The following is a 22,360-nucleotide window of genomic DNA, read 5'->3' on the forward strand; positions in this document are numbered from 1 at the left end:
ACAGACACAGATGCTGGTCTGGGCTCCAGCTTTCACTTGGACCTTGGGCAAATCCCTCTAAATGCAAAAAGCCTCTTCCTGCTCCCACAGCTCTGATGCACAACCTCTGACAGTTCTTTCTCTGCTGAGTCCTTCAAGCAAGTGATCTACGTGCCCCCTGCCTCTATGAACTGTCCCCTGGGACTCAGAGGTCCTCTAGCAGGTGCCACAGGTACAGGATGGAGCTCACCAGGCTGCACTTGGCTACTTGAAGTCGCCCTCCCTCCCCACCCTGGGAATGGGAGGAGAGGGCCACGAGCAGGCAGGGCCACAGCTCTCCCTGGCTCACCTCACCTGTCCAGCAGGGCCCTCCTGCCTCTCCTCTCGGGGGCTTGGGAGGTCCCTGTGGCTTTGCCCTCCAGGACAGACTGAACCATGGCCACGGGCAGCACCGGGGGCTCGGGGCAGGCCCGGCAGCCGGGCAGGGGCACCTCGGGCTCCGCGCTGGCTTTCACTCCAGGGCTCGCTGGCTCTTCCTTGATCAGCATGAGGCACTTCTCCCTGCAGCAGAGACAAGGCTGAGCACCACACACAGCTGCTCTGCAAAGGCCTCATGCTACTGGGAAGGGCAGGAGCACCAGGCCTTGCTTCCACTTCCCAGCAAACTGCCGCAGAAGGTCTTTCCATTTCCTCAGATGGGCAAAAGAAGCCAGCAGCCTCTTTTCTTTTCAGCAAGCTACAGAAACATGCTCAGATGGAATATCTGCAGTCACTTCATCAGTCACAGCTATAATGAATTTGCCTCACTTAATTGTTTTGCAAATACAGAAAATAAATTTCTATGCACTGATCATTTCTTGGGTGAGTGTTAGGGACAGGTTAAGGGGACACTGGACTAAAGAGATTCCCCTGAAAAAGAAAAGTCTCCACCCTAGAGATAAGAATGGGATCAGTAAGACCCTCCCATGCAGGAGCTAGGATTAGATCAGCAAGCACTCTAGAGATCCCAATGACACAGGTCAGGATCTTGTGGCCCTGCAGGACTTGAACAGAAGCTGTTGAGATCTGACAGTCATAGTCAGATGTTTTACTTGGTTGGAGGCAGATGTTTGCCTTTTCCAATGGAGAGGCACCCCACATTATTTCCAGATGGACAAATGACAATGAAGCTTTGTTTAGAAACATCTTGTGTGTAAAAATCTACTTTGTGTTACTTGTAGGAGACTTTAGAGCTCCCGGTGAACCTGCACAGCTGGAGCCGAAGTGACAAAGGCACGGAGATAATAAGGATTGTATGTGATACTACAGAGCTTTCCTCAACACTCCTTTCAGATCATCTTCTCATCTCGTGGGGCCTAAATTCCCACCAGAAGCACAGCTGATTTAGGAGGTACCACACCTGAACTGACTGGGGCCATGGCTGGCTCAGATGCTAAAGTCGTGCAGACACAGAACAGAGCAGAAACCACCAGATGGCACTCAGTAATTAGGAGAAATAAGCAACTTAACTTGAAAGTTGTATTAAAGTTTTTCTGCTTTAGAAATGGCTTCCTGGTTTGGTGTTTTGGTTTTTTTTTTTTTAATCTGAAGCTCTTTACATGAATCCAGTTAATTTTATGATTATGGTTTCAATTATGCAACACATTTACAGGCAGTTTCTACAATATAACTGCCTTGCCTCTATGCCTGAGAAACTGTTTCCATGATTCATCTGTCTACTTACTTTCGACTGACATAGCTTTAGCTATTCTGCTGCTAGCCCTAAATACACTGCATGTCTGTGGCAGGAAGAGATAAGCATTAAAATACCTCTGCATTCAGTTCTTAAGTTACTGGGGCCTTTTCACAGAAAAGTTGTCAAACATCGGAAGTTGTTGTGATGCAACCTTTCTGTTCTCATTAGCTGTTAGATGTAAGATTTGATTGCTTCTTCTTTGCCAAAGCCAAAAGGAAACCCTCCTTTCTCCCTCTCAACAAACCCAATAAGTGTTAGTATCTCATTATTTAAGTCTGAGACAGTTCCTGTCTTGGGATTTGGAACTAAAGAAACATGGAATATTTCTCAAAGAGGGGAGTAGAAGTTCCCAGCATGAAACTCAGGGAAACTCAGGACTTTGTTTTGAAAGTTATGCTGTTATTATCCCCCTCTAATTCTGAAAATCTGACCCACTTTGCAAACTGGAAAAAAGTATTCCATCCCATACCTCTATAGAGATTTGTAAATCAGACAGAAACTTTGGTAGAATTACAGCCACAAAAAACTCTTGAGAATAGTTGCATAAGCATGTTTATGCCCAACTCTCCCTACTTTTAATCACAAACATGTTTACCTGTCATTTTCAGGAGGGGATTGCATATTCATGATGTTGGATGGTGGTGCTTCAGTAACATCAGATATAATGGGTCCTCCAGCAATTGCAGGGCTGTTTAAGCAAGAGGCAGGCTCTGTTGAGGGCTAAGAGGAAAGCAAAAGTCATATAGATTTATCCTTCTGACCCCAAAACAGATCCAAGGCCCTATCTGAGATGATTAGGGTTTATTCACTGTGACTTTGAGTTCCTCCTGTATGGAAACCAAGAAAGCTTTTACCTACTATGCAATATTATAATTTCCTCTCATTTTTCCTCCAACCACACAGAGGTACAGGTGTGAAATAAACCCTGTGAAGTGTCAGCAACAAAGAGGTTTTAGCATGTCTGACATTTTGCCTAGACTGCTCAGCTTCCTCTGGAGGGAAAGATCCAACACAGCCCAAGAGGGCCGTACGAGCCTCTCATGCCAGCTCACGTATTCTAACTGCATGACAGAAGTGTGTGGTGTCTGCTCTGATGATGGTGGGGATCCCTCAGAGGCTACAAAAATCCCACTTTTAGAACTCACTTCTTCCTCTCTTCCCTCAAGGTGAAGCAGGCTGGGGTAACAACGTGGAGTTCAGTGTGCAGGATCTGCCTTTCCTCACAAAGCCTATGGCCTCCCCCATGAAGGCCGTAAAACTGGGGACCTGAAGGAGTTTTAAATGTCACCCAGCTTAGCAAACCTCATTTCCTCTTCAGTGCCAAACTCTTGCTAAATTACTTACTCCATAATCTCTATTATTGCTTCAAACATTCCCCGCCCCAGCCAAAGCCATCCCACAGAGCCCAGAGGCTGAACCCACCGACTGTATGAAATAGGGGTCGTGGAGGGGCTCTGGGGACAAATGCCGGCTGAACTTGGACGCTGGTGGAGCTGAGATCCCGTTGTCAAGCATCAGAGGTCTGTGAAGAGAAACAGTTTTGTCTTCCAGCATGTATTGACTGGCTCCTGGCTGCTCATACACAAACCATCCCTGAGCCAAGGGCTCTTCTCCCCTGTGTACTCTGTTCTCCTCAGCTGTGTCTTTCTTGCCAGGTGTTATGGGCAAAGAAAGCTAACAACAGTTTTGGAGGAGGTCACCATCAAAAAAGAGCTTTAACCCAACAGAGAGGGGAAGGAATGCAGACCTGCCCATCCTGCCCAAATCTACCCAGAGCCCCCAGGCAGCACTCTGCTCTGCACCCAAGTAGCTCCAGGCTGCACACCATCCTTTCCTGCAGCCATTTAGAAGAGAGGCAGGAAAAAAACAACTGTGAAAGACAGAACACTAAGGATGCAGATATAGACACAAGAGCTGAGGCTTCTGGAAGACAGACCTTTGTGTTTCCAAGGAACCAGGAACTTAAATTACCCTGCAAATTGCAGCTGGTTTTGTGAAGTGTAATCCCCCATCATAAGAAGGTCTATACAGTTGCTGTGCAGTTAGTTCTGTGCTCTTCTTCCCTTTTCAGCACAGTTTCTCACTAATTATTTGCCTTTTTACAAAAAAGCAGTGGCTAAGACATTTCTTGGGCTGCAAAGCTTTTACAGGGAGGACACAGCCCTGACCATGAAAATTAGAGGTCAGATCTGGCATCTCATTTCTCTGCTTGCCAACTCTACTGGAGGAAAATTTTACCAGTCACGAACCTCAGCAGCTGCTATTCTCCCCTTGAACCCTTTTCTTTGCTATCTGCAGTGTTTAGCTCTTCCAAGAGGCTCAGCAGAGGGGGTAGGCAGAGATGCACATACCCTGCTGGCTTGTACAGATTATGAGCTCTTTCATGCAATCCTGTATTGCCTTTACAGTCCTCACAAGAGGAGTCAGTCAAAAACAAGGACACTGACTTAATGAAAATTGACTCCTTTGAGCAGTTCATGGGAAGTCTGGCTCCTTTCTCTGCAGCATGGAGAAGTTTCTAAGTTGTCAAAGACCACAAGGCAATAAAGGTGGGAACTGGAGGCAGGCCTGTCCTCAGCAAATTCCACTTAATAGTCTCTTCCCCTTCTGTAAATTACAAGCACCACAGGACAAGAAAGGCATAGCTGCTCTCCTAAAAGGCATTAAGCTTCCTAATTCAAGTTGCTCTATTCACTTGCCTTTAAGAGCCCATCTAAAGATACCCCTCAGCTAAAATTGTTTCCCACCTTCCTCTTTGTAAGGCCTGCAGGTTAACACCACCAAGTCAGTGTTGGATACACACCACATTCAGTGACTATGGGTCAAACTGAAGGTGTCTGTGGGCTGGCTGGGCTCAGCCCTGCTCCTGCTGCTGCCAAGTGGCAAAACTGGAACCTGTAGGACCAGCAGTGGGTCCTGCCCTTTAGCCTCCCTCTAGTTAGCACTCCCACGTCCCACTGCGTGCCGTGTTCCCCAGATAAAGGTCACAAGCTGACACAGTGCTTCTCTACAGAGCAGTGAATGGGGCCTGTCAGCAGGTCTGACTCTGCACTTCAGCCCATTCATTCCCCATCACCAGGGAGCCCCGGTCTGGTGACCGCCGCCTGGGTGAGCTGAGCTTGTGCTTTTAGTGAGGGGGCAGCATTATGCACCCGTGAGCGTGTGCACCACACACGGGTACTTACAGCTTCCTCTTTATCCCAGTGCTGCTGGGGCTGGATTGGAGCTGGCCAAACAGAAACTGAATCAGCTGTCAGGAGAGATCAAAATCCGGTGTTAATCAGCAGAGTGATTCAGCACTCCCTGCTCTTGCAGCCATTCTTATCTCACACATTCCTCCCTCCCAACAGCACCCCAAAGCAGCCATAGAATATAGGAGCCCAATTGTATGAGACATTGGAGCCTGAAACAGAAATGAGCTGTCCAAGAACTCAAAACAGCCTGCCTGGCTTTCAAGGGACACAGCCAGGTCCCTGCTTTGTGAAAGGGTTCCTGGATGCATGTGCTCAGCACTTTCTCTCTTCACTTTGTGCAAGAAGAACTTCAGCTGGTCCTAACAGACCTGTGAAGTGTACATGCAAACATTCCTAAGCCTGGAGTTTGACTTGGATCCATTAAAGTTTTTCAGAGACATTTAGAAGAGGTGCTGTAGTCTGGCAAAGACTTTGCAAGTGAGAGGCAACTCCCTGCAGAGAGCCTGTATGGGCTCTGAGCTCTTTCAGTTGAGTTTTTCAGCTCTGTGAATGTCAGTGTTGACACAGGACACTAAAAAGGAAGCAGAGTAGCTTTGGAGAGGAATCACTTAGCAACATATTCTCAGGTCAGCTTGAACTTAATGCTTTGCTTTGACCTCCAGACAAAGAGAGCATTATTATTATATATCACAGCTGGCTCTTACTCATTGCTCAATACAACAAAATAGAGTTCCATAAAAGCCTCTACAATGAAGCATGTGGCTGGTTCAGCCTCAGAGCTGGAGGAAGGCTTGATAGCCTCATGCATTTCTGTCCAGTCCTGTGACTCCGTGATGCCACGTGAGGGTCAGAACATGGGGACTGGGATGAGTGACGTGCTCAGTCATGTCAGCACCATCCAGGAATCAGTGGAGAGGCCTTTTCTATCCTGGTCATGACAGATTTTAAGGGAGATGGTTCTGCAGCCTAAAAGGTTGTACAGTAATTCCTCAACTATACCAGTAACACCAGAAAACGTAGTAGTTGCTATTACATTCCCCCAGTGGGGCAATGGGTGGCTAATTCTGCCACCTGCAGCTTCTCACTGGTGCTGGCAGCAGTGGGGTTCCTCTCGTGAGCAAACAGAAGAGAAAGATTTGGGAAGCCCAAAGGCATTGGTACAACCAGAACACAGCCAACACAGGGCAATTAGTGAGAGTTGTGCTCTCTTGCTCAGGATTTCAACAGAAAGTGCTTTCTACCATCACAGAAAGGACTGACAAGGAAATTAAAAGCTTTTGCTTAAGGGCACGGTTATGATTTGATGATCTTTGTTAATGACTTGTTTCCATAGGACACATAAAAGCATCACACAACTTAAAAGAAAAGGAAAATAATTACACTGCAATATCACAGTGTGGAGATTCTGGGACAAGAAAAAAAAATAGAGGAGGACATATACCAGGCAGCACAAGCAAGTCTGGAGTTTATATGACAACTACCTTGTTGATGACTTTCTGTTGCTGTGAGTGGTTCTGCCGGAGAGAAACAACTTCCCGCCAAAGAACTTCATTTTGCCTGAAAGTGAAACAGACATTTTCCATGAGAACAGAAACATCAACAGCCCATGGTGCTGCCATGATGCACAGCGGATTCAACTGTGCAAAAATCTGTCTCACTTCTGGGTTCTTGCAGTGTTTGGTTCTTTTCAGGTGTCCCAAACAAGGTCACACAATTGCCTTCCTTTTAATTCCTTGATCTCAAAAGAGTATGGAGGAAAAGCATGGAGGAAAAGCAAATAAAGAAAAGCCAATATTTATAGGGGAAGGTAACAAGAGGACACATGTTTTTGTAGAACATTTGGACCAAACTCAGAATTTCAGCATGGCCTTATTTGTGACTGTGAGTTATTTGGATCACCCACACTGTCCTTCCATGGGAGCCAAGAAAGCCCAACCTGTCCACAACTGCACCAGTGCTCCCAAAGACAAGACTATGAACAGAGACCTTGTGTATTCTATCTCCTTAAAACTCGTAAAAGTGGTGGTTCAAATGCACATTTTGTAGTGACTAGAGCAGACAAAAAGATGTTCCTGCATCTCAGAGCCTTGAACTAGGAGGACTGTAATGATGTTGTAGTGGGAGCCACTGATTTAACCCAGCACAGACCTGTGTCCAGCTTGCATAAAGAAAATTTATTTTCTGTCTGTAAATGAAGCAGCACAGAGGGGAGCTTACAGGCTTCCTCTAACAGTCAGCCTCTAGGTGGGATGGAGAGATGCAGAATTTATTTACAGCACTGCCTTCAAGACCATGCTGCAAAACGTTTTGCCAGCCAAGTTATCTCTAGAGTATATGGATGTACCTAAACTGTCAGGCCAGCAAAACCTATCATACAGGTTAAACTGATAAATCCTTTTGCTTTTTAGTCTTTCTAGTGTGGATGGATGCTAGAACTGGGAAGACAAGGTCCAGAGATCTGAAGAGCACAGTAGAACAGCTTGTACAGCAAGAATCTCTGCAGTGAGCTTTTCTGTATTGGTCCTGACAGGATTTTCAGCAAAGCAGCATTCCTTAGTCTGACAGCTTGTACTGGAGTTATGTCCTAATTGTTCTTCACCAGTGTAAATTTCTTAACATGGATGCAGCTTGGGATTTCTCCTCTGTCTTAGTTTATAAAAATAATATTATTTTCATCAGTTGAATGCAATTTTGCCAGATGGAGGGAAGGAACATGCAAATCAAATGGGAGAATAAATTAAAATCAACGCCATATCACTAATACTGGAACTCCTTAAAAATTAAATCAAATGCAAGCCCAGAAACTCATTGCTGCTGCATCTGGATTTCACAGTGCAAACTCATGCATGTGCTAAGTGTGGGAGTCATTAAAAATTGATGCAGGATAAAAATATGTATCCATTGCATGTAAGGTGCTGGTCTGGAATGAAGTTTCCCAGTATGCAGTGTTACTCTTAAGGCCCAGAATAACAGTGTCATCTGGTGGTGTATGAATATCAGCTCTCATTATAAAATAAAGGGTTTGGGTCTATTTGAATATTCAAGTGCTTTTTAAACAAAGCTCTCTGTAAATATTAAAATTCTGGAGGCAAATAAAAACCACTCCAAGTACAAGATATATAAAACCATATCCACCTCCAAATCTTTTAGTGACCATGTCTGAGTCACAAAATCCCAGAGTCTCAGACAGCTGGAGGCAGCCACATGCAGGAAGCATTGCATCAGGGTTTGCTCTTATCCAACAATTCTGGCCATGTCAGATGACACAGTCTCAGGGAAATTAGTCCATGGAGTATATGATACAGAAATTCTTATGTTATATAATATAATATGCTGTATTTTTTAGGCCAGTCATAAATTCTGGAGGTGAATGATGGCAGAAAGGTAATTTCTTAATAGCTGGGGTGGACTCCAGCACATTTCTGCCAAGGAATCTTGTATGTGTGAGAGTTACATCTTTATCATCATTTCCATCTGGAGGCAATAGTTATCTAAGTCCCCAGGTTATGCACATATTTCCTGTCTGACCTTTTCTGTGCTTTCCTCATCTGTGAAGGGAAAACAAATGAGACAGAGAGGCTGAGCATTAATTCGTATGTTATAGATCAGATGTGCATAGAAATCCTACATGTTGTTGTCTCAACAGATCTCTGGTCAGTCCCTGGCTCCACGTGCTCCCAGGGCAGGGAAGTGTGCAAGGCTCCTCCTTTCAACCATTCCCCACTCCAGAGAAGCAAATGCCCATAAGAAGCAGCCTGAGTAGGATTCAACTCACTGCTTCATGTCGTGCACTTGACACTCCATGTTCTCCTGCTGACTTCTCAGTATCTGTACCTCATATAGCAACCTGCTGAGGTCCTCCTGGCGCATCTTGGTCTCCTCACTTTTCACTACTGACACCTGAGGTGTGAAAAAAACCAAAGGTAGATTTTACCTGTGCAAGAAGGGCCATGGACAGAGAGAGTCATTGTGGTGGCTCAGGTGCAGCACTGTCACCAGCTGAAATACCTGGACAGGCCATGTGCCAAAGAGTCTGAAGTATTCTAGGGGTACTATTGCAAGAGCCAAATAGAGCAAAGCTCAGGATGAATCTATTCATACAGAGAGTCTGCTAGCAGAATTATATTCCTTGTCAGAGTGGGGACCTATTTCAAATCAGCTTGGGGGCAAAACAAAAGTATTTTTAGTATCAGGGAGGAATAGATCTAGATTGATTTAATCTTTCTACTTTTATCTACAGAGATACAAAATCAAGCCCTATGTTTTACAGGGATGAGTCTGATGAAATGGTTCAATTTGACATACTACACTTGGATTTCCAAAGGGCTTTTGCTCAAGTCCCTTTCAGAAGTTGCTATGCTAATTCAGTGAGAGAACAACACTTTGAGAGTATTAATTATAGGTCAAAAGACAGAAAACAGAGGGCAGGAGTAGGTTGTTTCTTGTATAAGAAAAAGAGATGGCTGTTGAGGACCCTGCAGGACTTATGCCGTATTTCTCTAGGAAAGCAGTAACAATTAAAAGGCAGAGGAGTGTGAAGCAAGCCTGGCCCTGCAGCACTACACATACATCTTGTGATACAGAGTAACAGAGCAGAAAAACACAGACAGAACTCTGATGCAGGCCAAGCCCTGCAAACCAAGAACTCCCAACCCAGGTGTACATATATGTGGGGAGGACAGGAACAAGACCAGGATGATGCTGGAGCTATGCTGAGCAGGATCTGGCAGGTGCCTGTTCCCCCATCCCACACAGTGCCCCTCACCTTCCTCTTGATGTGCTCCAGGAGGTGCTCGTGGCCCTGCAGGAAGCAGAGGTGCTGGAACTCGGTGTCATCCCTCTCAGGCTTTACCAGCCCACCCTGCTCGATGTTCACCACCTTCCTGAAGCCATCTGCACAGAGAGGACAGGGCTGATGGGCAACAGGAGCCAGCACTCCCTCCACCTCCCACCCTCGTCACTCTTGAGGACATTTCTGATCACCCTCCACACTTCTTGAGCTGCCAGTGCTTATCCCTGGACATGCTTTTTGGCCATAACCACCAGAAATCCAGGGCAAGGGAGAGCCCTGTGCATCCCACTGGCCACCTATGCTGCAGCCTGTGCCGTGAAAGCCTTTCCATCACAGGCACATTGCTCTGCCAGGAGCTGGAATGACAGCTCTTCGGGAATTCCTGTCTCAATTTGCAAGCCACAGGGATTCAGGGGAAGGTTTTTCAAAGGCACAGATCATCAACACTTTTGGAAAAAAGGGTCACGTGCACATTTGGAAATCTGCTTTGAGTACTTCTCTGAATTCCTCAACAGTTTCTAAGCTGTATTTAAGGACTAGCCTAAAATTTACAAAAATGCTACTACAGAGCGAAATAGCAAAGTTAAAACTGACTAAGGAACTTAATTTCTCATTGAAAAATTTCCAACACCTATTAGAACAGTCATGTTGCTGAAGTGGCTGAAAATTACACCTAAACCTCCTTTAAGGGGTAAAAGTGTCTGATCAGCAAGGCAAGGTTAGCAGGGAGAGGAACTGTCTGTTACTAATTCAGTGATATGGCTGGTGAAAGGGATAAGCTCAGGGCACACGACCCACAAGAACAGCACATTCTGGGGGAGTTGCTACATTTGGTGGCTGGATAAAGCTCCATACAGAATAAAATGGAAAATGGATAATAATAGGTCATCAAATCAATGCAAGAGAAGCAGAACACCTGGTAGGTGAAAGTTCTTAGCCCACATCCTAAAAGGTAATCTAACAGAAATTCCATGCTGAAATTTAAGGTAAACACAAAGAGATCACTACTCTGGGATCTGAGAGGCAGATCCTCTTTGGCAAAATCAATAATGCCACAACAAGTCACATACATGAGACCCCAAACTTTTCTCTGCACAGTTCTCTCCCATGCCTCCTGTCACCCCCCATATCTGTGGGGCCCACTGTCCTGGCCCTGGGAGCTGCACTTACACATGTTCAGCTGCCGCACGAAGCTGGCCATGTTGTTGTGCTTGAAATACTTGGGCAGCACCTCTTTGGCAAAGCGGCCTTGGTCGAACACATGGAAGCTGGTGCCATTCTGCAAAGGAGATAAGGACACAGGCAAATTCAGGGGAGCATCCCTGACCACGAGAGGGGCCCAAGAGGAGTCCTACAGCAGGGGAAGTCTTGTTCTCTGAATTGCCACCTTGAAGCTAAGAAGAGTGAGAACAGCCCTCAATGACAGATGTGCTGCTTTCAGTTCCGGTACAGTCAGGCCTCTACGGCTGCAGGTTTGATCCTTTTCTGCTTTTTGTCACTGCTTAGTTGAGAGTCTTGGATGTGAGAAAGAAACCACTGACTTTTGTGCCCAAATAGCTGGTAGGTAGTCTGTGATCATCCCTGTTTCATGGACTTCTCAGAAAGACTCAAGTCTTAAGAAGGCCCTGAAAGTGGGAATTGCCATTATAACCTACTGGTTCAGATCTAACCCAAATCCATCTGCTCCAGAGCACAGCAGTCCCAGAGGGAGTACTGCCTGGAGACATGGCACAAAAAACACAGCAAGGCAAGAAGCAAATCATCTCTGGAGACACCACACTTGCCCAGAAGCTCTACACACATTTTATTGATTATTTTTAATAGTAAACAACCACAAGGGCAACCGACAAAATGTTGACAATCACGCTTTGCAGTCCAAGCTAGCAACACACATGTTAATCAGATAAATCTTCCATTTCTGGGGTTGCATTGCAAAGATCCATGACTGCCAAACAAGGCAAACTGCCTGGGATTGCTGGCAGAGAAGATGCACTTGTGATGCAGGCCATGTGCTTTCCTTGCCTGGCCTTCTACCTGCTGACAGCCACATCAGTGCAATGACATCAGCAGATATTAGGGACTTGCCTCAGCTGCAGCTGAGTTTCAAGGGACAAGAGCTAAATTCACCAGACCCTGCACTGTGTTGGCAGGGAGGGGTCTGAGACCAGCACACCACAGTCATCCTCCTGCTGTGTTCAGTGCTATTACCATCAGACAGAGGTGTGTCAGCCTGGCTGGGCATTCCACAGGGGCTGGTTTGTGACCCAGGACAGTGTTTTGCAAGAGCCCTCAGGCTCTGTATGCAGTAGGAGGTACCAGTGGTGTGAGTCCCACCTCGCACCCATCGGGGGTCTGCAGCTCTGAGGGTGCTCTCAGGGAAGTCTGGAAGTCTCTAAAACAGGGAGTGCAATCAGGGCAGCTCAATCCCAGTGCAGCTCAGTGACTAAAGAGGGGCTGGTGTGTGCCTGCAGCCTGCCCATGGCCACCAGGAAACAGCCAGCTGGCAAACCCTGCTGTCCTACACTGCATTTCCACCACCAAATGGTGCCAGTTGCCTCTGGCTCAGACTGATTTGGCAGCTCTAACAATTAACACCCACTAACACAGGACTTTGGGTCAGCTGCACTTCTTGCTCCTTGCTTACTACTGCAAACACTGAACATGACTGTGCCTCAGCAGTGCTCTTTGACCATTTTTGGGGTCTTTTCTATCATTCCTTACCCCATGCAGCAGAAGCAAAGGCTGATCAAGCACTTGAGAGATTCACTGACAGCCTGCATGCTGGAATTATCCTCACAGACAAGAGTTTGCCGAAAGGACAGCAGGGACCAGGGTTTCCCAAAACTGCAGACATGCCCTGGGGACAGAGCTGGTTTATTCTGCTACCCTTGGGCTTCTGCCTCCTTACTCTGGGATACAGCTTTGTGTCCCAGGCTGGACCCACTGATGGAAAACGAGAAGCACGAGAGTTTTGTATACCTCAACAAGTCCTTATGGCCTTTCATGAGAGGTCATTCCTTTGAATTCAGGGCCACAATGTTCTCAGAAGCTGGCACACTCAGAAAGGCTCCTACAGACACAAGAGGTCTTGGGGTTACTGTGTGCTCACCGGTGAACTGTGCATGTGTCAGTTTGTTCCCACACTGCAGCAGTACCTTGGCTGTTTTACACCATGGGAGCACAAGCTCAGAGAAACTCTGGAAGTCTTTTCAGCCCAAAGCAAAACTGACTCTGCAGCACAACAATCGTGGCAGATGCTTATCTCACCTGCTTTTGACAGAACCACCAGGACAGGCATGCTGTGCTCTGACAAGACAAGTGCTAGTCCAGGAATTTGCCAGTTCTCCCTTACTGCACTTCCATTTAAAAAATTAATTTAATTACTTCTTGTCCAATCTACCACAGACACAGAGAACAGAGTTTTCCTTTCCACCTCACAACAGACTTTAGTGTATATATAAACCATTACTGCATTTCCTCTCCATCTCTTCTTCATGCTAAGAAACAGTTCACAGGTCCTTATGGGTCCTATCTTCTAGAAGTACTGATTACACCCAGAAATCTTAGGCATACACACAATCTCTCAGCTCCAACATCACCAATGTATAGAAGCTGAAAAATATGAGAAACATGGATACCTGCAACAACAGGAAAATTAGACACCTAAAAGCCTAACCAAAACCTCCAAGGATATAGCTGCATATATAAGTTATAACTTATATATAAGTTAGTTTCCAGGAAATCAAAGCACGGTGGTGGTCAGTCAAAAATAACAGTGTTCTAAGTATAACAGAGAGGGGACTATTTACACAGATTAGAAAATAATTTCTAGCTTTAAAATCCTTATTTAAAGTTTGGTGGTTCTCAGAGGCCATGTAATACCAGCATCTAACAACCATGGTCACAGATATCAATGCAGCTCAAATCCTGTCTCAGGTTTTGAATGAAAAGTCTACTGGACACAAAGTATATACAAGAAAGGCTGCTTTAGACATTTTTACCACCTCCCTTTAAATTTGTTAGTGTTAGATTCTTGATTTTGGAAAACAAGTTTATGCACATAGCTAATCTAATAACTCCTTGCTGAAAACAAATCATATTACTTGCAACAAGTTGTAGGTCAAAAGCACAATGTGGTATCAAAGTGTTGTATAAAGGGGACAAATATATTTTTTCTGTGCTTGCAGTTAGTATATTAATGCCTCTGTGAAAAATAAGAAGCCAAAGCAAAGCAATCTATCCCTATGAAGCTGTACAGACAATATATACCCACACCACTATTATCATCACACAGACTCATTGAAAAATCAAGTAAAGCTCTTCCACAATGATTTAGGGTGCCAGTCGGAGATCTGTTTACATTATAGGTTTGAGTCTGAGTTCTGAGTGCTGTTTCTCTCCTGCCTTCCACCTAGACATTTATGAGAAGCTGCTAAGAAGCACACATGAGATAATACCAAACAGCAGTGAAATTTTCAAGGGTTTTGCATATTTCCTAGAAAATGTTAGGGAGCTGCAGATTCAAGCAAAGTGAAAAATATTTCTCTCAAAGCCTGTGGAATTCTTAGAATTAGAAAATTAGTCACTTTTTAGGATGTTTCAAGCGAAATGTGTAAATACCATAATTAAAACACCCACAAAACAGTTGCCCCTCTGAAACAGAAACGCCACGATATTTCAGATAAATAATACCAAGTATATCCAAAAGTGCCTGTACTTGAATCCTGTTTTTGCACTCTGCCAGGGCAGCACCTGCCAAGCAGAGGGCAGCTCCTGTGCCAAGCAGTTCTCAGGCCTCACACCTGGGTTTTCCCTGTTGTTGCAGGTATTAGTGACACCCGATACCTGTTGCACTTACAGAACTCCAGCAGATGAGATGGTTCGTTTCAGGGTCTTCCACCAGCGTCCAGAGTTTTGTTAGGAAGGCTGGGACATTGCTGGGGTATCCATCCATCACCAGGGAGCTGGGTGAATCCTGCATAGCTCTGCAGTGTCCTGGCTAAACTGACCCCATTGCCCTGGGCACGCCTGCGTCCCGCACAGAATGAGCCACCCAATTTTATCCCAGGCCAGTGGAAAGTAGGCGTCCAGGGAGTCACATCAGCAGTGCTGCTCGCACTCTTAAAACTCAGCACAATGGGATGGCATCACCAGCCCCGGAGAACAATGCACAGAATGAAAATGCACTGCAGCCGATCTCGCAGAGCTGTGAATAAATACGCAGCGTCATGCAAAGGGAACACGTGCTGCCCACCTTATGCTGGGAGGTGGGCAAGTCACCAGAGCAAACCCACCTGCCCAGAGTCTGTGGGACACCCAGGCACAGACACCCCAGGCGGCTGAAGGCACCTGAGTTGTTAGTTTGGAATTTTCTTGTCCTAAACTTTGGCTGGCATAGACAAAGGAGAGCTGGCCAGATTCAGGCTGTACATCTTCAGCAAGACTTTGAAAAGTCAAAATTGTAAGCAGGTTTAGCTACTATGTTATTTGTTAACAGAAATTATTTAGCTCTTGCATGAGAAAACAGGATGCTAAAAACAGCTACACATAGAGTCTATTAGACAATATGGTTTTATCTTTAATATAAAAATTTAAATAGCTCTAAATACATGTGTGGCTTACTGCCAGGGTAATTTCAACTCAGAAACTGCTCTGTAAATAACATAATAAAACATAAAATCAACATTAATTTTCCTGAGGTCCTTAGCAAAAACTTGCAAAGCTCAACATTCCTGCTAAAAAATGGAACAGATTTCTCACCTGATGCCTACAGAGTCCTTTAAGGCCAAACACTGAAAGAGTCAGGAGGTGAGAAGAGACAAGATTATTGTCAGGATAACAGTGCATAAATTTTTTCTTGTCATTTTCAAAGGGCAACTTAGTGTACTAAGAATGTGGTATTTCCCCTGAAACCCAAATCAGCAGTAGCGACTGACAAAACCCAGCAAGTAACACAAATTTTATATAAACAGGTGCTAGTCACGCCAGGTAACATCATCACACATAGAAGCCACAAGGTCAGCAGTGCCATGGCAGAGTGGAGCAGATGTCTGACAAGCACTGGAAACAAGGATCAGGTTATTCCTGCAAAGGTGTTTGGACAGAGGACCCCACTCCTCTCACCTGACCTCTGTGAAGTGCCAAACAGAGCTGGAAGGAACAGCTGCAGCCCCTTGTCTGCGTACCCGGGAGTATCTGTGTCCATCTCAAAGAGAAAGATAATACAATATTCAAACAAGGATTTCTTCTGGGATGTAATGCCACAGTTCTGGCTCTGGAGCAGATATTTTACCAATTCAGTCAGGTATAAACATGGGAAAACATCCAAAACTGCAATCAATTCTCAAGAGAATTGGAAAAAAATAAAACAACAGATTTAACTAATAAACCAAACTGGACTACAGAGGAGGTTAAAAAATCAAACTTGAAATTTCACTAAATTTTGAATTTGAACTTAAATTATGAAAATCTCTTGGTCAGTTGTTTCACAGTTTTTTTGGGGTTTTTTTTCAACCAATCCTAAGAAGCTGAGTGATACTTCCAAGAGTTAAAAATGTCAGATGAAAGCTTTTTGGGGAAAAAATGGTCTTTTTTCCTACACTGAGGTTTTGCTACTCTGAGTAATAAAAATGCAAGGGAATTTTCTGGTACTGCTGCACTGGTATTCAAAAAGCTGAGACAGATTTCTCAAACTGTGGGGGAAAAACCTCTTTGCAAGCAGAAGCTCTGCACAGAAAACAGCCTCACATATCCATTTTTTACTGATAGTGCAACAGAAGGCCTAGAGTAGAAACCAGCAGCTTAATGACATAGGTTCTTGCCTGGGATGAGATGTTGCAGTTTGATAAAAAAAACCTTTTTTGACTTTGACTCCAGTTCACCAAAACTGCACTTAAAATGTCTCACAAAATAAAGGAAAAGTGTATTTTAATCAACCTTTTCTGTGAACTATAATGCAGAAAAGTAAGTGTCTGGCAAGAAGGTTTAGAGCATCAGATCATTACCTAACTTTTCCATTTGCCTTCTTCCAAAATGTGTTGCACCTCTCTTCTAGATTTCTGCACAAACTACACTCCCACCATGACATGTTTTTCCAGCCCTCTCATGACCGAGCAAGAGATTTTTAAAAGCGAACATTTCCCTTCCCAGGCCAGCACTGGAGTGTGGGCCTGGTCTCACAGTCTCACTCTGAATTTCATGGCATGCCCTCTCTGGGGCTGTGGAAGCCCCAGGTCCCAGAGTCACAGCACTCCCTCAGCAGTGCAGGTTTCATTTAAATAAAAACCTGTGCACCAAGAGAGCCTCAAAGAAGAGCTGGAGTTGAAAGCCATGAAGCAAGTACGGAGCAGCAACGCAAAAAGCGTAACGCAGAGGGGAACACGACTGCACGTTTTTCTAGAATGTGCTGCTTTGAAGCGTGACTCCTTACTGGGAGTGTGAGGTGGCAGCAGCACAGCAGCTGTGCTATCTTATCTGCCATCATATCAGCGACAACCCCCTTCCCACCCAGCCCAGCTACAGCACCAAGTGACACCGTCCTGCTTCCTTCCTGGGAACTCAGCATCTTCTGCCATTTTCTCTGAAAATCACCTTGACAGCTCGGACATTGCTCTTCTGCTTTTAGCTGCTTTTAATACTGTCTCTAACATACATCTGCCAAAGGCAAAATGAGATCTCATATTCAGCTCTGTCGGAATCTGTGGGTATTGGTGATTCCGAGATTGTAGAAAGTCTCTGTCTTTCTGCCCCGTTGCCAAAGAAGAAGCCATAGTTCGTCTGTGCTGTTTTCAAGGTTGTTTATTTTTGCTTATCTATAACAAGTTCTGCTGCCCTGCCGCAGGTCTGTCCTGCAGGGCAGTGTGCGGGGCTCTCCCCTCAGTGGGATGGTACAAACATTATATACAAGAAATTACGTGTACTATATTTACAATAATGTGCCAATATCTATCATCTACGTTGAATAGTGTGTCCCTAGCCTAAACCAATAGAAAAATGCCAACATCACCAAGAACATGGAGGTAAGGAAGAAGAAGGAGGAAGAACAGGTTCAGGCCCACTTTCCTCCATCTTAGAACTCCTGACCCCCCTGTACAAAGTAAAACCCCCCTGTACAGGTGTTAAAACCCCCCTGTACAATACTAAAAAATTTTACCCTCTAATTTGTGACTACTTTTACTATACCATCTAACCCTCTGTGACTGCTTGTTCCACCTTTAAAGTTGGTAATTCATTCCATGGTTCAAACTCAAAATCACAGCTGTTCTCAGCTGCTTGCCAGGGTCTAAAATGCTTCTGACCAAGGCCTGGAACCTCTAAAAATGTCTGAGGGACATTTTGAGTTCCGACATCTCCCCTCTCTGTTTGAACCAGAAACATCCGCTTTATCATGCTGTTCAAGGTCCTTCAAATACACACAAAAATGCATGGTAGAACAAGCAGAAGAACTACAAGTTCTATAAGAATATAAAATGCTATTTTCAAAAGTTCTTTCCACAATGGTGAGATATCAAAAAAGCCAAACAAATCATCCCATCAGGACCCTGTAACTTTGTTCAATTTGCTAATATTACTTTGTATTTGTTTTATATTTTTATGAATAGATTTTGAATGATCGGACAAGTTCATGCAGCACATCCCCTCAAATTCCTCACATCCGTGCCCATGTGTCAGCAGCAAATGATCAATTGCCGCCCTGTTTTGAAGCACTGCTTGCCTTGCACTGTTGATGTCTGTTAACATGTCACTCAGTGCAAACGAAATGGCACGACTATGTTTGCTCAACCAATATGCTATACGATCCAATTGTGTCAAGGCCGCCCCTGATGCTGCTTGGGGTGAGAAAATTGCTATTGCAATTCTCCGAGACTTGTCCCAGGTAGAAACATCATCATCATAATTTGAACTATATTTTTCAAGGGATCCTTTCCTTTCTGAATCAAGAACACCTCTTTGACAACTTTGTCCATGGTCTGCCCCATGCACTGAGGCAAGGACAGCACAAACATTAGAAGAATTACAATACCTTATAATTACATACAACTATTTTCAAAATCTTTTTTCTACAACTGTGAAAAGTGAAACAAATTGAACACACCATCTACTTATGATTTAATTTTTCTCCAGGTGTGTTTGGTCCTCTGATACCTCTTTAAATTTTCACTCGTGTGTCCATGTGTTTACAATAGATGTTCAATTACTGTTTTGTTCCCATTTTTCACTGCTAGCTAACAAATCATTCGATGCAAAAGAAATGACATGGGCATCTTTACTCTGCCCACAACCTCTTTTGATCCAACTGCACCAAGGCTCTTTTTGATGCCACCTGCTGTGAAAGCAGAACCACTCAGTTTTTCCGAGCCTTTTTTCTTGGTATTAACATTATCATTGTCACAATTTGGATCACTTCATTCATCAGATTTTTTTCTCCTTGCTCTCTTATCAAGGTCATGCTGTGTGTTAACAAAAGATCTTTCAATGCTGCATGGACCACCCTTGATTTTTGCAGGGATAGCAGGCCAAATTCTGTCCCCGCAAATGAAAAACATTCCCTTCGGTAAAGTGGCTGGATGTTGAAAGGATGGTTTGCTTGTCATTTTGGTATGATTGCACCAAGATGACGCATTTTTATAAAAAGGCTGATTCGGAGTGACATCTATTGTATGATTATCTGTCTTTGCCACTCCTGATGAATTAAATTTGATGCACCATTTCATTTTTGTTGACCCAAAATGTCCAAATCCAGAGGTTCAAAGTGAGCAGCAGGAAGGAATTGTGTCCAAACATGTCATCCCTCCACAGGGTCTGAAAGAAACTTCAGAACCCCTGGAAGGATGTCCCCTGGGACTGACCATCCCTCCACTGGCACACCTATCAAGCATGTTGAAAATGGTTTCTCTGGTTTCGAATGGGTCAGGCAAATGCTGTCCAGACCAGCTGCTTTTGCCAAAGTCTCCCACACTTTTTCCCTTGGTTGTCTCATGGGAAAATCTGTCCTATTGCCCAAGGCAATAGGTGAAAGAATGAAGCACATGAACACTATCTGTCTGAATCCCATGTCCATGTCCCCACCCTCTGTGAGAAACCCCGCAATGCAGCAACACCCAAACAACACTTGATTTCCCAGAAAAAACCCCAAGTCTCTGGGTGATCAATCGTTGTCCGACGAGACGTCTGCAGCGTTGTTGTCTGCCTTCGTCTGCGTGCTTGCCTCTCTGTTTCTCGGGTCCACATCCACTGACGTCTGCACCCGATAAGGTTACATGTGCTTTGCTGGCATTCACTTCAGTCCTCGTCCTGTAGAAACACAAGCGAAACCCTCGCCCCAAGTTATTAATGTAAATGAACCTTCAATCTGTCCTGACTCTGGGCTTCTGATCAAATCGAAAGGATTTTCCCTTAGTTTTTCCTGTGGGCTGTTGTGGGCTTTGAGAAAAAACCATTTAAAAAATTCAACACATTTGTTCAACCCTGCCTCATCCCTTTTCTGTCCATCCAAGTGGATTTCAGGGTGTGATGTGTTCTTTGCTTGCTTGACCTGAGGGAGAATGAAGAATATTGAAAATATGTTTGACTCTCTGTTTTTTCAAAAATTTGTCAAGCACCTTGCTTGTATAAATTGGACCATTATCTGTTTCTATTTCTTGTTGCACTCCTAATGATGTAAATGCTTATAAAAAATGTTTGCAGGTATGTTCTGTGGTCTCTCCTGTATATGATGCAAAAATCGCCCCTAAAAATGTATCAATTGAAATATGGATATTTTCGAGCTTCTCAAAAGATGGGTATTTTGTGACATCAGCTTGCCACAGCTGAAGGCTTTTACATACCTCTCAGATTGTCCATTCCTGTAAATACAGGAGACTGCACAAACTGGCACTCTGGCAAGCAGATTTCTTTTGTCTGACTTTTAGAAGGGTGAAAGGTTCCCATCAATGCCTGTGCATTTTTGTGAAAACATGCATGGTTCAATTTTGCCTGCTCAAAAATGTTTGGCAGTGTCTGCAAAATGGGCATTGTGAGCCTATCTACATGAGCATTCTCTTTTACTAAAAACCTCGGAGGTGAAGAATGCACTCTGATGTGTTTATTAATGTTCTCTGTTTTTCTAGGATTATTTTCATGCATAATAGATATGAATATAAAATTTCCTTGTCTGTATGTTTTAAAAGCGATTTCTCTAATTGTTTGACCACATTTGCAACATACACTAAACTTGTGATCAGATTGAGGGTTCCTAAAATAACTGAAAAACCCCTGACTATTATTACCAATTTTGCAACTTGTGGTGAACCTTGTATCATTGTGATACCTGATTCTCATCTCCCTGTTTTTTGATTTTTCCATGTGACCACTGATTTGTGAGTTTTTTCCCAAACCATCAGTGAATACTGTCATTCCTTCCACTGGTTCCTGGCTTCTTTTTTGTTTTTTCCCTGAAACTCACTTTTACATTTAACATTTTGTGTGTTGGAAAACGAACTGTGCAAATTTCTGAATGCCCTAACAACCTGATTGAAAAATCTTGCGACTTTGGATTGTCCACTCAAAATATTTCTTCTTTAAATGTAAATGAATGATTAAGAAATCTTTCCCTGACATTGTCAGCAATCTGGTCTCTGCCACAATAATGATCTGAGCTCCCATCTCTAAATCTGTAAGAATTGCTTTTGAGGGTCCGCAAACTAAAAACCCCACTTTCAACTTCTGTGGAAACATTAACAAAATCCTTGTTCAAAGCTACTTATTTAAACGATTTTTTTTTTTTTTTTTTCCTCTTTCAATTTTATCTGTTCAGTGTCTAGCACTCTCTTCATATTTTTCTCAATGATCAGCAAAATCAAGTCTACAAAATAATTATATCAAGAAATTAAAACATACAAAAATCTTCAACCTCATTTCAGCCTTATTTCAGGCACTTCTTCACTCCTTTTCTTTTTTCTTTTTCCTTTTTTCTCTCTTTCTCTTCTTCTCTTTTGAAACAAGAAAGTTGAAATATAAAACATAATATAGAACAAGACAAAATATCTCAATAATAAAATGCATAAAACTTATCAAAATCTATAACAATTCAAGAAAATTCAAAAGAAAGATATTCTAAATAGCATATATAAAAATGAACAAAGCACGATCATTAGAAACATTGTGCTAGCATTTCAGAGCCTGCAAACAGCTGAAACATTTGTTTCCAGTGAAAACCCTTGGCATCCCTTCCCGGGCAGGGCTGGCAAGTTTCACCTCAAAACTGTGTCAGCTGTCATATTTGTAGGATCGAATTGATGGTCAAAAATGACCTGCATATCATTCATTTTTGTGCAGAAACCTCTGAATTTTGCTGGCAAACTCATCTGTCCAAGTTAAAATCAGGGTCTGGCCAGGACCCAAACTTTAAACTGGAGAGATGTCCCTTAACATATTATATAAAACAAAACTTACACTAACAATACATATATAATACTTAAAACATAACAACCTATTATAACATTTTCTTATAAAATAAACACTTGAAGTTCAAACCAATAAACTGGTCAAATGACACAAAGATTCACTTTTCTTGAAACTCTTTTGAAGGAAAAAGATGCCAATTGGAGAAATCGTAAGATTAACAATGGCAAGAGGTTGTCAGAATGTTTCAGGCACCTCTCTCTGAGATTTTCTGAAAAA

At 43.7% G+C, this 22,360-nt stretch overlaps 1 protein-coding gene across 4 annotated transcripts in view; it reads right to left on the reverse strand.

Moving 5' to 3' along the window:
• Positions 1-22,360, reverse strand: part of HSF4 (heat shock transcription factor 4) — a 39,667-nt gene that overhangs the window by 7,878 nt on the left and 9,429 nt on the right. For 2 of the 4 annotated variants that reach the window (XM_030282472.4, XM_030282473.4), the window contains exons 2-9: positions 10,871-10,979; positions 9,674-9,801; positions 8,684-8,808; positions 6,390-6,465; positions 4,900-4,964; positions 3,137-3,236; positions 2,310-2,434; positions 334-540 (exon numbers count right to left, since the gene is read on the reverse strand). In XM_030282472.4, the coding sequence (XP_030138332.3) occupies positions 334-540; positions 2,310-2,434; positions 3,137-3,236; positions 4,900-4,964; positions 6,390-6,465; positions 8,684-8,808; positions 9,674-9,801; positions 10,871-10,979 (935 nt within the window). Of the gene's footprint in view, positions 1-333; positions 541-2,309; positions 2,435-3,136; positions 3,237-4,899; positions 4,965-6,389; positions 6,466-8,683; positions 8,809-9,673; positions 9,802-10,870; positions 10,980-12,679; positions 17,383-22,360 lie in introns of those variants that run through there. The other 2 variants (XM_002188792.5, XM_072934261.1) reach the window with 2 other exon arrangements.

Source organism: Taeniopygia guttata, chromosome 11, assembly GCF_048771995.1.
Source record: "Taeniopygia guttata chromosome 11, bTaeGut7.mat, whole genome shotgun sequence".
Lineage (NCBI taxonomy): Eukaryota > Metazoa > Chordata > Aves > Passeriformes > Estrildidae > Taeniopygia > Taeniopygia guttata.